General features: G+C 41.9%; 1 protein-coding gene across 1 annotated transcript in view; it reads left to right on the plus strand.

The window, feature by feature from the left end:
- The first annotated feature begins 10,106 nt into the window (after positions 1 to 10,106).
- The window catches only part of LOC115775629 (zinc finger protein OZF-like), a 65,853-nt gene continuing 59,255 nt past the window's right edge, over positions 10,107 to 16,704 (plus strand). Inside the window, exons 1-3 of the mRNA XM_030723098.1 lie at positions 10,107 to 11,281; positions 12,436 to 12,622; positions 12,707 to 12,745. Of these exons, the coding sequence (XP_030578958.1) occupies positions 10,220 to 11,281; positions 12,436 to 12,622; positions 12,707 to 12,745 (1,288 nt within the window). The 5' untranslated portion in view covers positions 10,107 to 10,219. The remainder of the gene's footprint in view (positions 11,282 to 12,435; positions 12,623 to 12,706; positions 12,746 to 16,704) is intronic.

Here is a 16,704-nt window from a genome sequence, read left to right on the forward strand (position 1 = left end):
AACATGCATCAATTGGTAATCTGTAATGACTGGGAAATATATAAAATTTACATCCTGGAATATTATGGATGTGGAAATCCAACTAAAAGGCACAAAATACTGGCTTATTTAAGGGCAAATCAAGCAGACACAATATTTCTTCAGGAAACTCACCTAAATGAGGGGGAAGAGTCCAAGTTTAAAACAGGCTGGGTAGGAAATATTTTTCCCAGCTCTCATTCAACTGCTCACAATGGGGTAATTATAAAAAGAAATATTCAGTTTTCATTGATCAAACAAGTTAAAGACACAAATGGAAGAATGATTTGTGTCCAAGCACTGATAGCGGGGGTGAAGGTTACACTTTGTAATATATATGCACCAAATAAGGCGGACCCTCATTTCTTTCATAACATAAAGAGGGTACTGGGAGATATGGCAGGAGAAATAATATTAGCAGGAGATTTTAATGAAGTTATGGATCCTATTCTTGATAAGAGCACACCTAAAGGTTTACTCAGATCTAAAGGAAGAGATGCAGTCCATATGTTAAAGGAAGATGTGGGCTTAACTGATGTTTGGAGGCTAACTAATCTCTCTAAAAGAGAATACACATTTTATTCTCTTTTAGAGAGATTAGTTAGCCTCCAAACTGATGTTTGGAGGCTAACTAATCAATTGGCTAACTAAGAGGCTCAAGGTGGAGGGTGAATGTCTCGCTCTTACGGGACAAATCTTTAAAAGAACAGCTGGGGGAGGACCTAAGACATTACTTTGAAATAAACATTGGTAGCACAGAACATATTCAAACTGTTTGGGAGGCCTTTAAGGCATTTTTGAGGGGTAAACTTATAGCTTATTCTTCAAGGAGAAAAATGGAAAGTCTATATAAAATTCAAGAATTGGAAAAAGAAATCAAATGGAAAGAAAATAATCTGGCTAAGCATTACAGTGATTTACTCTATCGAGATATTTGTGGGCTTAAATTTCAATTAAATGAAATTTCTAATAAAAAAGTGGAATATTCCCTATTTAGGTTAAAAACTTCATTTTATGAGGGAGGGAAAAAAAACAGGGAGATTATTAGCAAGACAAGTTAAAAAGGAGGATTTCTTGAATATAATACCTGCTATTAAACAAGGAGATACTCTATTAACCTCGGCAAAAGATATAAACAGTGTGTTTAAACAATATTATGAAGTGTTATACACATCCACAGTGTCTGATGAGATAAACCAGTGAGACAGTGAAGTTTTTCTTTCTAAACTCAGTTTAATCAGGTTATCTCAGGAACATGCAGAAGGGTTGGAAGCACCAGTTACAGAGGTGGAAATTCTGGCGGGATAGCAAAGTTCAATGATTCGCCATGAATACAAAAATGGCTGTAACTCAAAGCCATCTTGTCCAATCTGGCTCAAACTTCAGTGGCTTGATAACCATCCTACCCTGAACACATTAATATGCATAACGTCCATAAATGTTAGAGCGCCACCTAGTGGCACCTGGAAATATAATAAAATAGCAAGTTTTTTGAGCAGCCCCAGAGCTACATTTTATCTACACATCTGAAAATGTATAAGCTCATGTAACATCCTAAGACGTACAAAAAAGTCTCTTGGACCTATACACCAAACCCTACAGGAAGTCGGCCATCTTCAATTGAAGGTGTCAATTTGTGCGATTTTCAGGCCTGCTATTTGAATCAATTCCTCCTAGGGCATTTCACCCACTGACACCAAAATGGCTCCAGATCATCTACACAAGTAGCCCATCGAAAGTTATTCATGGTTTTGTAGAATATTGAACGGTGTTGCCATGGCAACCCTCTGAAATTGGACTTTTTTCAATTTTTTTTTTTTTTTTTTTTTTTAGCCTGTCATGTCTGGTAGATCTTGCAAGCAGAACTGTGATCTGAATGCGTTGTTGTGCCAAACATATTTGCTATTTCAAGATGAGCTCTATAGGTTCTCAATAGGCTCTTCTTGTTGATGTTTTAACCCTTTATTTTATTTATCTGAGTTATTTTTCCACATACTATGTAACAGCCAGAGCTGACAGGCTGAAGAAGAGGAAAATAAAGAGAAGAAAAAGGGAGAGAGAAAGGGAGCAAAAAAAAAGGGGAAAGAGCACAAGTCTATTAATCAGATACTTCATCACTTTAACATATAAAAAAAATACTATCAATACTTGCAAAAATAAATTTGTGTGTGAAAAACAAAACTAACAAAGCATGTTACGCACACCAACAATTTTGTTGAGTTGTGATTGAGTGGGCGTTTGTGTCTGTGTCATGTTTGTGTCTGTGTCATGGAACGTACTTACCAATGAGGGCAAAACGCTGCAGCTCCACCCATCAGAAGCCAGAGGCAGGTACGGAAAGCCCCCGGAAACCCAGGCCACCAGCAGCCCACCAAGAGCCAGGAAGACCCCCGGCCACTCAGTCCAAAGACAACCGCACACCTACCCCAGCAGACGGGAGAGGGTGGTCTCAGACGGAGCCCCCCCAGTCGAGGAGCGAGGGCTCCAGGGAACCCAAGGCGATGAGAAGCCAGCCCCCCCCCAGCGGCCAGCCCCCTGCACTGGCCGGCGGCAGGGCTCCCGGGCCCACGGCACCCAAGGACCGCCCGACCCTCCACAGAGCCCCCCCCCACGCCGAAGAAGCCAACGCACTTTTTTCAATTTAAACCCCAGAAAGACTCTAAACATCAGCCCCAGGGCTGTGCTTTCTCCGTGTATCTGAAATTGTGCCTGCTGATGTAACATCCTAAAATCTACAAAAAAGTCTCTTGGACCGATAGCCGAAACCCAACAGGAAGTCAGCCACCTTCACATTAAAGTGTCATTTTTGCAGCATTTTTTTGAGTTTTTCAGGCCTTTTTGAATCAACTCCTTCTAGGGCATTTGACCCAATGAGACCAGTACACCAGCCTTTTTGTTTTGTTTTGTTTTGTTTTGTTTTGTTTTCTTTTCTTTTCTTTTCTTTTCTTTTCTTTTCTTTTCTTTTCTTTTCTTTTCTTTTGTTTTGTTTTTTTGTTTTGTTTTGTTTTTTTGTTTTGTTTTGTTTTGTTTTGGAAATTAAGTTTTGGAAATCAATAAAAAAAGACCTTAATAATAAAAAAGAATGGATGTTACTCAGGTTCGTGTGTGTGTGAAGGCAGACAAGTGAGTACTTCAGTCAGTACAGTGTAGTACTGTTTTGGAGAAAGTCACAAATAAGTGTTGGTTTAATGTTCACATGATCAGTTTGAGTTTCAAATTAAGAGCCAAAAGAGCTGATTTAGAGTTTCCAATGAGCTGCATGTTTTTGGATAATGGGAAAAACTGGAGAGCAAACAGCAGGTTTTTGATGCTGTAACAGGAATTTCCTATTTTTGAGTGTCAGTAAAGTAGCCTCTAACTAATCATCTAAAAATATGCAGGAAATGTCTTTAATTGAGTTTTTCCTTTAATTTGTCCAAATGAGTGAACAGAAGCAGCCTGAGGAGCCACTGCTGCAGGTGTTTCTGGGATGTCTGAATCTAAATGACATCTCAGGCTCAGCTGCTGAGACAGAGACAGTCAAAGAGGCGTCGCCAGCAACAGTGTGTCAGATGTTCCTGCTGCTCAGCTCTGAACTGGCCCCTGACCAATAACACTCATTCCATTGTAGAGAAACACTCAGACTGACTCTGAGAGTGAGAGCAGCTCAAAGCTGAGGGACAAACATGAAACAAAGTCACTGTGAGAACCAACTGGAACCAAACTGAGCTCCAACTAAAGTTTACAGAATCACATCATTCAAATATGAACCAACGTTTCAGTGCAGTGAACTCAGGAAAAGGAGAAAGGACGGATTTGGACTCATTTCTTTGGGAGCTCAGACTCGACTCTGGAGCGCCCCCTGCTGCGCCCCCGGCTCAATCGCAGCCACTTCCTGTTCAGTGGGATTGACCGGAAGTGGGATGGGTCTGCCGTTAAGCGCGCGGGTCTGTGCTCGCTGACTTCTTTGTGTGTTTGGAAAGCGTTGCAGCTTCATCCCGCAGCTTGTCATCTAAAGGTAAGCAGGAGCTAACTTTAATGTGAGTTCAGTTAATCTGGAGCTGAGCTCCTGAATGAGCTCTTCTGCTGCTCTCCTCGGTGTCTGTTCACTTTATTGTGAACACGCTGAGAGGAGAGTGAGAGAGTGTTTGGAGACAAACACCAGCTAATCATTAGCTCAGCATGCTGGGAGAAGGTGGAGCAGAAACTCTGTTTTTCTGCCTGCTCCAAACCTCTACAGCCTCATTTCTATTTGAAGGGAGAACAGGAAATGGATGAGAGCGATCTGCTGCAGTATCAGGGTCACAATAAACTTTATTGTCCAGCTGCTGTGATGAACACGTGAGAGGAAGTGAACTCCTAAAATGATGTGCAGAGAGCAGCTGGGCGGTGAGGAGAGAGAAAAGAGGAGCATAGAGATCCCAGCAGCAACACACAGGACAAAACACAAAGTGCAGGAGACAAAAAGCTAAAGACACGCAGCAGCGACCGCGCTCACTGCAGCTACATCGTTATGTACGGTTCAGTGTGTGCAGGAAAGGTGGGACTTCATGGTGCCTTTACGTGCACCTCGGAAACTGAACAATCTGTGCGATAAACGTCATGAAGTTTGTTTAAAATTCTTTTTAAATTTACCTTTGTTAACCCCTTAACTGGCGGCGCCAAGATCACAAAAAACGCCTGAAAAAGCATACCCAAATTAAATCAGCTGCTGTTCCTGAACTCTTTGGAGTACACACAAAAGTTTAGTGTCTTTGCGAAGCAGACAACCTATATTTTTCATTTATGTAGTCAAAAGCACTGTAACTGTAATGAGTATGTAGCTATTAAGTTTGGAACACAGAAAAAGTAGACAATTTTTGCCTCGCCTAGATTTTTCCTGAATGTTATCATGTAACTACACACTGAATATAGAAGGTATCGACTGGAAAATACATTGGAGCTGTAGAATGAAGTCTTTTTGTTGTGCATTTCGAATTTCATCAAGATAGCACAAAAGCCTATTGTTTTGTAAAGGTTTTTGTGCATTGATGCCCTGGCGTGGTCTCTCACGTGCCATTTGGAGACTCCGAGTGCCACATGTTAGCAGCCTTTGACATGCAAATTTTAAAGGGCTGTAACTCCTCAATGCTTCAACATACAGTCATAAATGAGGGCTCTAATCAAAGATACTACCCTGAGGAATCCTGTACTACACACAAAATTACTGAATAAATCATAAATAAAGCCATACTAATCTAATAAAATATGAATGACACTATTGTAGATTGTAAAAAAAATAGTCACAAAACAAATCACCATTTCTGTAAATGCTATTTTATTTTTCAGAGTAATGTAAAAAAAAAAACCACAGCACAGCAAACTGCAACTATTTACAATTATTCTGCTCTACCCCCACCCCCCCTCACATGGAATTTTCAATGTGCCACTGGTTATAGCAGTCTCTGTTTGGGACAAAGCACAATGGCTTGTCACATGTGGTGCACTGAACTGCAGTTTTCATACCACATACACGGCATTTTAGTCTTCCAGCAGTCTTGTGCCCAGTGATGAACTGTAGCCGGTGTTGTGAGCCACTTGGCTGAGATGGCTGATGATCAGAGGTTCCCCTAATTTGTAAAAGAAGGAAAATGTCAGGCCTTCATGCACCAAAAACCCAGTCATTTTTCAGTGATTCCCTTACACACACAAATAAATACATTGTATATCAAAAAAAGTTACAATAAATGCAGACAGTGCATACACACATAAAATAAAAACCACACAATCCTCCCAGTAGTCCTTGTGTGATACAAAATGTACAACCTCCTCCCATACAATAACCCCCACCCCCAACTTGTAAAACTTTAGACACTTACTGGTCATCTCCATCGGAAAACAAATCTTCTTCTGATGTTGGATCATCAGTTGAACCCGAAAAGTCTGATGCTGAAACGTCGCTCTGTCTCCGTGTGAGCAATTCCATTTCAAGTGCCATTTCGCAAAACTCCAAAACAACGATGCGATCACGACGAATCTCAAATGAAGCTCTGAGACGCTGTCCACCTCACCTTGCCCTTTTATCGGGTGATGCTGACGTAATAGAGAAGCCCGCGAAACCCCTAATCGATACTTACAGTACACCTTTCCCTACCCCCAAACACCTGGCACATTTCAATATGTAAATCACACCACTATACAGCGCCCACGCAAACACACAGTATAAGTGGCGCCACAGCGGCGCACGGTTATATTTTCTGTGTAATGGTGCATGCCAAGCTCAGCATTACATACATATTTACATCAGAACGGCATATAATACGAGGACGAGCTGAGAATAAAAACTTACCTTCTGCCTTCTGAGTAACAGGTGTTCATTTGCAGCGATAAAACTGGTCAAATCAGCGACGACATTCTCTAATACAAAATAATCCACTCTCGTGAGTCATTTAGTCACTTCGTATAATAAATGTAGTCTGTTTTTGATGCATTCTGACAATCCGTTGCCGAGAGAAAACATTGTAAATACTGTTTATGCACGTCAGCGCATAGACTCCTACTTCCTGTTTGGTTTACGCATGGAGGACGCAGCAATAACGCACTGAATACGCAGGGAGTTTATGCCTTCATGTGAAAACACACCCCATAGTGCCATATACCCACGTGTCGGGAATTTTATTGGCTATCCATCTGTGGTTTTAGATTTCAGGTTAGAGTTGACCAATAAGAACGATTGGAGAACATTTGGGGGCATGTCCTTAAATGTCACATGACGCTCTCTGGATATTATTGGCTCTGGAAAATCCATTTCATAACATGATTGGCTAAATGAGGTGTCAATCGAATTCTGAGGGTCTAGTCTGTCATATAAAAGCATCATGAGGGCGAACGGCAGCGTTACTGTGACGCTATGAGGCTTCAAAGTCGGAAATCGCTACAGAGGGCCCGGGGGCGGGCCCTTGCCAGTTAACAGGTTAACAGAAACACACCTCTAGTCACTTTATCATTCCTTTTGATGCATCCTTTTAAATGTTTCAGTACAAACATTGTAACAATAAAATAGGTTGTAGAAGTATACGTTTTATATTTATTTATAGTCTAATTATAGTTACATTTCTAGAAAGGCACAAGTCAGGTTATGGTGTAGAGTTTCAGTACGGTTTGTAGTTACCATATACCTACAGTACAAATTTAACACAGCAGTGTGTATCCATTGTTAAGCATGTGTATTGTTTGTGTAGCTGTTGGCCCTTTTCCATTAGTGCCTACTCTGCTCGGTTTTTAGGGTTTTCCATCAGATGGTAGTACCTGGTATCAGGTAGTTTTTCAGCACCTACTCAGCCAGGGTTCCAGTTGGTTTAGTTCAGCTGAAGATGTGATGTCAGTAGACTGCATGTCAGGCAGTGATGTCACTAGATGAGTCATGAGAGCGACTCTTTAACAAGAATCAAAACCAAGGGAGCAACAAGGGAATTGGCTCCACACTAACCAACACAGACTTTTTTGTGCTCGGTGGCTGAAGTCACCTTTGTGTTGGTGTCACACACAAATGAATCACAGGACTTTCAGGCTGCTTTGCTGACGCGGTACTCAAATGTAAGCGACAATGAACAATACCAAGTCAAACTGAATTGTGCGGTGTAGATTGTTGTGGCAAAGAATGAAGCAGAACAGGGGGAGCTACTCGGCTGTGGTGTCTCCAGTTGTCTTTGTTCCCAGCAGAGTAGAATCCAAAGCTCACTCTCAGCTCTCCTTCCAGGAACGATGATGCTGATTTTCTGTTGTTTTTCACTTTGTGCTTCAAGTCTCATGAGGTTCAAATGGGGCACCAAACTGCAGTTTCTCAGCAGTGGAGGTGCAGCCGTGCAGTTTCTCAGCAACTGGAGACATTTAGTCTGAGTGGATCTGAACTTTCCTTCTTGATGGTTTCCATCTTGCTTTGACTGCAGCTGTAACAACACTGATTCCAGCAGGATGTGTACAAAACATTTTGACAGACAGACAAAGCTGGACAGCTTTTGTTCTGAGGGTTTGGAAAGAGTCTGTCTCTGTGTGTGTCTGCATTCACTTTGTTCCTCTAAGGCCTCGTTCCCAACAGGGTTCCGGTGCCGGTGCCTTTATTTGAATCGTTAGGCGGGTTTTCCACCGTGGAAGTACTCGGTGCTCGGCCGAAAAACGGGTTCGACTCCGGCCCCACAAACTAGCTGGTCTGTAACCAAGAACCCATGACGAAAGCGGCAGAAGGGCGTGACTCTACCATCTCAACATCAAGTTTTCTACCATATTACATGTGTATTACATGAGAAAAGCAAAGCGATTTTTTATGGTTGTGAATTAGGTTTGGCTCTAAAGGCTGAACTTGCTGCTTTGTATCAGTTCATATCACAGATAAAAAGACACAAAGTGCGTACTCGTCATCTTGCTCTAATCGCTGTCTGTGTTTCCCTCTGTGCTGCACACAGATGCTGCAGTAGTTTGGTTTGGACCGTAAAACGTATTTGCAGCACAAGAAAGAGGAGCGTGTTCTCCCACGTTTGTGCGCTTCGGTTTCTGTGTCCAGACGAGGACCCGCCCACACTCATACATAAAGGAGCAGTTCACAGAAACGCGGTGGGAACGCGGGCCCGTTCTTAAGCGTTTCGCCGCTTCATTGGGAACAGCACGAGCACTGGCACACGAACCAGCTCCTCAGCGGTGGGAAAATAGCATCAGAGATGTCAGCACATGAACAGGGACTCCAACCACAAACCTGTGGGTTACTAGTCGGCTGTTCAGACCTTCTGTCTTTGTTTCAAACTAGTTTCCCACCTACAGTTTCTAGATGCCCACCCTAACATAGCCGGCCAGAACTGGCCGTATCCCACAAAAGTGTATAAATGCAAATCCAGCCTTAAAGGGCTCATTTCCCCAAACAGTGCAGTGTGGTAGCTTCTAATAAAGATCTGTTCTCCTGCAGCTGATTATCAGGAGGAGGAGAGTCTGACGGAGCAGCAGAGGAACATTTTCAGCCTCTACAGAGGAAACAATGAGTTCAACACAGCAGGTGAGAAAAATATCAGTGTTACACTATTATTGAAACTGTGTGACTTCATCAGCTGCTGTTGGTTTGTTTTATTATGGTCCCAATTAGCACTGAAGTTACAACAAGACAAAATAAAAAGGTCACATTTTAACAGGACACTGAAACAAAGACATTAATAATCAAGATTCAGATCAAACCCACAATTTATCATACAATACATCATTTTCATTGAGCAGTATTTGATCTGTAATGTATTTGGAAATGCTGTACCAGTAGCTGTTGACGTTGCTGTTGTGGTGATCCCCAGAGTCTCTCATCCCGTGGTTCAACACACTCCAACTCCACTGTGTTGGACTGCAGCTGGTGGCAGTAGTCCTTGTTCTGCTCTGAAGATCTGCTTCAAGCTTTAGGGTCACTCTAAGCAGAAGCTGCAGAAGGTGGAGAGCTGCTTCATGTGCTGCTACACCAAACTCACAGAGGCTGCAGAGCAGAACAACAACTACCATCACAAACTGCAGTTCAACACTGTGGGGTTTGTCTGTCAGTGTGATCAGAAACTCAGTGAGAGAGAGCTCATATTTGCTTTGTTATTTATGAGAAAATATATGCATACAGTACTTGAAAAGTGTGTGTTTGCTGTCCTTTTATGGCATTCATGTGGCCTGCAGTAGTCCTGTGAGGAATCTTGGATTCATCTTTGACCAGGATGTGTCTGTTAGCTCACAGATAAAACAAGTTTCCAGGATGGCTTTCATCCATTTGCAGTGTTGTCCCATCCTTTGGCATTTTGAAGCTGGACTGTTATGATTCTTTATAACCAGGATGTCCAATTAATGCTTTGAATTCATTTTACATAAATTTAAGTTTCCTCTTTTTTTTTCACCAGTAGGTGGAGGTAATAGACCTAGTAGATCTTTGGAGGCTCCAAAAAAATTCTAATATTAATGGAGTTTGAAGTTTGTTCCACAACTGCATTTCACTCACTGCCTCTGTTTTTTATCTCTGTCACTGCAGGACCAACATGGAGCGAGAAGTCAGCGCTCTCAGGAGGCTGACAAACCTCACAGAGGGAAGGGAGGAAAAAAATACACCTGTGATCAGTGTGGGAAGGATTTTACTAGTAAGGGTTCATTAAAAAATCATCAAGTCATCCACACTGGAGAGAAGCACTTCAGCTGTGACTTGTGTGGAAAGTCTTTTACCCTGGCTGGAAACTTAAAAATGCACCAACTTATCCACACTGGAGAGAAGCCGTTCAGCTGTGACTTGTGTGGAAAGTCTTTTACCCTGGCTGGACACTTAAAAACGCACCAACTCATCCACAGTGGAGAGAAGCCGTTCATCTGTGACTTGTGTGGAAAGTCTTTTGCCCTGGCTGGAAATTTAAAAGGACACCAACTCATCCACAGTGGAGAGAAGCCGTACAGCTGTGACTTGTGTGGAAAGTCTTTTACCCAGGCTGGAAACTTAAAAATGCACCAACTTATCCACACTGGAGAGAAGCCGTTCAGCTGTGACTTGTGTGGAAAGTCTTTTACCCAGGCTGGAAACTTAAAAATGCACCAACTTATCCACACTGGAGAGAAGCCGTTCAGCTGTGACTTGTGTGGAAAGTCTTTTACCCAGGCTGGAAACTTAAAAATGCACCAACTTATCCACAGTGGAGAGAAGCCGTACAGCTGTGACTTGTGTGGAAAGTCTTTTACCCTGGCTGGACACTTAAAAACGCACCAACTCATCCACAGTGGAGAGAAGCCGTTCAACTGTGACTTGTGTGGAAAGTCTTTTGCCCTGGCTGGAAATTTAAAAGGACACCAACTCATCCACAGTGGAGAGAAGCCGTACAGCTGTGACTTGTGTGGAAAGTCTTTTACCCAGGCTGGAAACTTAAAAATGCACCAACTTATCCACACTGGAGAGAAGCCGTACAGCTGTGATCAGTGTGGCAGAGCTTTTAATCGCAGTAGCCACTTAATGAGTCATCAAGTTACCCACTCTGGAATTAAGGCATACAGCTGTGACTATTGTGGAAAAACTTTCAGTCAGCTAGGGAGCAGAAATGCACACCTACGCATTCACACTGGACATGATGTGTACAGCTGTGATCAGTGTGGGAAAAAGTGTGGAACAGATGCACAGTTACAACGCCACATGTTTACCCACACTGAGGAGAGACCTCATAAATGTGACCTGTGTGATAAGACTTTTAAAACTCCACAGCACCTGAGATCACACCAACAGATCCACAGCAGAAAGAGACTCTACAAGTGCAGTTACTGTGAGGTATGTGTTTTTATTTTGATCTTGTAACTTTAGCCTGACTGTTGGGAACAACTGTTCAGTTATGATTTTTGCTTCTATGATCAAAAGAAACAAAATTATTACTTTTTGTAGTGACAAACATTTATATCACTGTATTATTTATGATACACCAGTTTCCTGGTATATCATGGTATTATTATTTCTGCATATATGGGTCTTTATGTTGGTTTACAGTGGCTCCTTTTTCAGTCAGGTGTATAAAGAATAAAAATAATTTTATTCTCATAAAAAATAATAAAATACAACCATAGAACAAATGATCAAAACATTTCTGTTTAATTCTTTGCTTTGAAGCCCAAATTCTTCTCTCTGCAGGTAAAAACACCTGTAAGCTTTGTTAGCACAGAGTAAACAGAGCCAAACTACAAACAGTTTAAATATTTGTCACAGGGAGTCGGTCCTTAACAGGCTGCCTGCTCTGCTGTTTGCTTGTGATGCCACTTTTTGTCGTATATTTGGCTCATTTACGTTAATGTTTCCACTGGAGAGCTGGAAGTGGGCCTTTAAAAGAGTCTCATCTTCCTCTCATGTCCTCTCTTTTTTCCACCGTTCTCCAGCTCACAGAGTCAAAGTGTGACTTGTTTGAAGGCTGCAGGAGAAAGTCTGTATGAAATGAGCCGTATGAAAAATGAACAGACACAGCTGTGTCCAAAATCACTCACTGCTCACTTATAATGAGTCCCACAGTGTGTTGTGGTCTATGAACGCAGTCTGGATAGTATGATGGTGGTATATAGTATTTCATTAGCAGTATTGCAGTATTACTGTGGTATTCTGGTACTATATAAAGATTATAGTGTTAGACTGATATTCTTGCACATTTACAGTGGTGGTAATGTAGTACTACAATTTTATTGTAGTATTACATTAGTATTATAGAGTGACATTATTATTGTGCCACTACAACATTAAGGTTATTACAGTTTTAAATGAGTATTAGTGTAGTATTATGGTGGTAGTATTGTAGTTATTGTATCCCAGTAAGCTGAGTGTTGTAATGTAAACAGTAAAATGTAATTGGACGTTGGCAGAGATGCTCTTTATTCCAGGCGACGTACAGGATAAAAATGTTGAAGGAATTCCCTGACTTACACTGTCTTTGTGTCTTTGTTTAGAAGCAGAGCCACACAGATGGATCCAGTTCTCAACCCTGTCATCACTGTGGTGGTGGGAAAGCGTTTCGCTGTGACCTTTGTGGGAAAACTTTCAGTCATCAAGTGAGCCTAAAAATACATCAGCGTAGACACACTGGACACAAACTGAAGGACTGCAAAGAATGTGGGAGAAGCTTCACCACAACAGGTGCAATAAAACGTCATGAACTCATCCACAGTGGGGTTAAAAAGCACCTCTGTGACCAGTCTGGGTCATCCTTTATCTCTGCAGGTGTCCTTAAAGCGCATAAACGAGTCCACACAGGAGAGAAACCATACAAGTGCAGACACTGTGACAAAAGCTTCTTACGATCAGGTCATCGTAACCTTCATGAAAGTACACACACTGAACACACTGAAGTGAACTACAGCTGTGACCAGTGTGACAAGAGCTTCAGGAATCTCACTTCATACTCCCAACACAAACGATCCCACGCTGCAAAGAAACTGTTTCACTGTTACCAATGTGCAAAAACATTCACTTCATTATCTGCTCTGTGCAAACATCAGCGTGATCATGCAGGCCTGAAATCATTCCCATCATTGGATCACAATGAATCTGCAGAAACACACAAAGATCCTCTTCTGGTCAATCTTAAAAACCTTGAGATCCGGCTCCACAGAATTCCGATGGAATCTCCTGTAAAGATCTGATGAGGGAGCTGTGAAAGAAAATGTTACCATAGTTACATTTTTTCTAGAAAGTAGTAGCTTGAAGTTATTTTTACCTTCAACTGTATCTAGTTTTAGTATTTGTATTATAAAGTTATCTTACATGTTAGTTTGTACTGATTCTGTTTTATCTTCATGTTGTTGCTGTTTTATTGTTTGTGTTGTAAATCTTACAAAGGTTAAATAAAAATATTTAAAAATGTTAAAGAAACGGTTTAATAATGAATCATTTGAGCCATGATGTCACTTCCAATCCAAATTTATTTATAAAGCACATTTAAAACAACAAGGTTGACCAAAGTGATGGACGTGAAAAAAGGATAACACAATAAAATAAATATAACACACACACAACAATAAATAAGAAATCACAAAAATGTAAAAAGAAATCTAGTTTTAGGAACACTGAGGAGGAGCAGGTCACTTGATCTCAGTGACCCTCAGGGGTCATAAGGTGTTAGTTCAGCCAGATATGATGGAGCCAACCCATTAAGAGATTTAAAAACATACAATAAAATCTTAAAATGAATCCTAAAACACAGGAAGCCAGTGAAGGGAGCCCAGAACAGAGGAGAGATGTTCTGTTTTACAAGTTCTGGTAAGAAGGCTGTATTTCAGAGTAAAGACTGAAGTGCCAAATGGAAACATGTTTGCAGTCAGATGAACTGTTTTCAGTGGCCTCAGGTTTATCAGAGGAGGAGACTTGGCTGCTCTCCACTCACACTGAACAGGCTTCCTGCAGCTTATTAAAAACTCTGACATTAACATGAAGAAAAATAAGGCCTTAAAATGTTTCATGTTTCCAGATATTTGCTGGTTATTTCAATTATATTGAAATAATTTGTTAAAGTTGTGGTTTTAATGCTGGTTTTGGTTTTACTTGCTCAGAGTTGTTCCTTTATTATCAGCTTCTCTTTAATCAGCACTGACTGCCACTTTATTAGGTCCTCAGAGATTTTGGTCCATATTGACAGCATCACACAGTTGCTGCAGATTTGTTGGCTGCGTATCCATGATGAGACTCTCCCGTTCCTCCACATCCCAAAGGTGCTCTGTTGGATTGAGATCTGGTGACTGTGGAGGCCATTTGACTGCAGTGAACTCAGAGTCAGGTTCAGTAAAGCAGTTTGAGATGATCTGAGCTTTGTGACATGGTGTGTTATCCTGCTGGAAGCAGCATCAGAAGATGGTACGCTGTGGTCATAAAGGGATGGACATGGTCACCAACAACACTCAGGTAGTAAAATGGACTCCCCCTATATCTCTGACAGAATTTCCTGGTCTCCCTTGGCCCTGCCTGTGCCATCCCATTGATAAATATTTTGGAAACAGCCCTGGGAAAAAGCTCTCATTGATCAGTCCAAAGGAGCATCCACACAGAGGAACTAGGAGTCATCATCAAAGTGTCAATCAATGAACAGATGATGGATCAATAACTGATAGATAGATAGATAGATAGATAGTGTTTTATTTGTCACATGCACAGTTATACACAGTACAATGCACAGTGAAATGTATTTTGTACCTGCAACCATATATACACACACATATAAATAAGAAGAAGAATAAAAATTTAAAAAAAGTAATTCACACTATACACTATACTTTATATACTATACACTATACACACTTTTATAAATTATAATATTTACATTGTGCAATAATGGTCCAGTTAGGGCTCAGAGTTGAGCAGACGGATGGCTTGTGGGTAAAAACTCTTCTTCAACCTTTCAGTCTTAGCCCTCAGGCAGTGGTAACGCCGGCCTGATGGGAGCAGGGAGAAGAGAGAGTGTCCGGGGTGGCTGGGCTGTTTTAGGATCTTCATGGCCCTCAGCCTGCACTGCTTGGTGTAAATATCCTGCAGGTTGGGGAGGGTGGTTCTGATGGTCCGTTCAGCTGAACGAACCACCCTTTTTAGGGCCATGAAGTCCTGCTTGGTGCAGTTTCCCATCCCATAACTGCAGCTGGATTGTGTTTGTTCTCTCCATCAGATTCCTGTCGACTCACAATCGACACAAACACAGTACACACAAACCTACAACTGTGTGACAACAACAGGAAGGTGACACATGTGGAGGAGGTTCAGTCATATCCTGATCATCCAGAGAGATTTGATGGTTTTTATCAGCTGCTGTGTAGAAATGGTCTGACTGGTTGCTGTTACTGGGAGGTCGAGTGGAGAGGAGACGTTTCTATATCAGTGAGTTACAGAAGAATCAGAAGGAAAGGAGGCAGTGAAGACTGTTTGTTTGGAGGGAAAAAAAAACTGTGGATAAACCTGCAGTTTTTCAAGGAGACCAGCATGTGAGACAAGCTGCTGCTGCTCTGCTTTCACTGCTCTCAGATCAGCTGGAAGTTGGAACAACTGCAGAGACCTCAAACAGTCAGAGTGGCCTCATCTCTGTTCACTCCAATGGAGCTTTGTTTTTAAAATATCAGCTAAATATAATATAGAAATAATTGTGTGTGTGAGCTCAGGAGGATTCAGCCTGAAGACTCTGCAGTGAGACAGCACCCTGACCCTGAGACTCTCCCTGACAGCTTCAAGCTGCTGATTTTTAATAAAGCCAACATTACGCTTCCCAGTGCTCCGATCTTTGTAAGGAAAAGAAAAGGTCAAAGGTGGAGCTTGAATAGGATTCATTTCCATATTTGCTGCTGTTCGAATCCATAGCTGAGATTGTTGTTTGTAAATGAAGCCAAACATTTGTCTCCTCCTGGTGTCGGTGGGATAACTGCTGACTGCTGACTCCTGAGGGAACATTTAGCATCTTTAGTGAGTTTAGTGGAAATGTGCCTCACAAAGATGACATGCTGCTAATGAGAATTCAAATGCAGCTCTGATAGAAACACTCTCACTTTGTCTAATGTGAGAAACAGCTTCAAGTTCCTGAAGAAGAAATGATGATGTGGGAAATAATCAGCTGCAGTTTGTTCCATCGGCTCATTGCAGGGACGCTGCAGATGCAGAGACTCTGTCACAGCCCGTCAAACGGTCGTGACCTTTGACCCATCGATTTGTGTTCCAGGTCACACATTTGGTGTCCGTGATTGTTGTGAGCAGCAGATCCTCAGTCAGATCAGAAAGTATTTAATGTCAGATGGAGGAAGCAGAGCTCTCAGCCTGAGACTGCATGAACATGAGAACAAACAGCCTGCAGTGCAGGAAGGCAGATGGAGGAAAGGCAGTGGATGAGGTGCGGTCCCACTACTGAAACTCACATCAGTGATCTCTGATTCAAACATGTCGTCTGCTGACGTTCAGTCATTCAAACAACTTGGTTAAGGTCGGCATTAAAGCTGCCGGCTCAGGTTTAGAAAGAAGATCACGGTTTGGATTCAAACACAACGCTCAGCCTTTGTTTGCTTGGTTGCCATGGTCACGCCTTCTTCCTGTTGAAGTGCATCACTTATAAATTTGTGCTCGCTGACATGAACAAAGTGCGACAGGTTGTGTCCAAGAACACAAACAGAGACTGCTTTGACACTTTGACTGTTTGACTGTGTGGCGTCAGACTGGGCTGTGTGTCAGATACACTCCTCTTCATCTGTGTGACA

The sequence above is a fragment of the Archocentrus centrarchus genome, unplaced genomic scaffold (genome assembly GCF_007364275.1).
Source record: "Archocentrus centrarchus isolate MPI-CPG fArcCen1 unplaced genomic scaffold, fArcCen1 scaffold_24_ctg1, whole genome shotgun sequence".
Taxonomy (NCBI): Eukaryota; Metazoa; Chordata; class Actinopteri; order Cichliformes; family Cichlidae; genus Archocentrus; species Archocentrus centrarchus.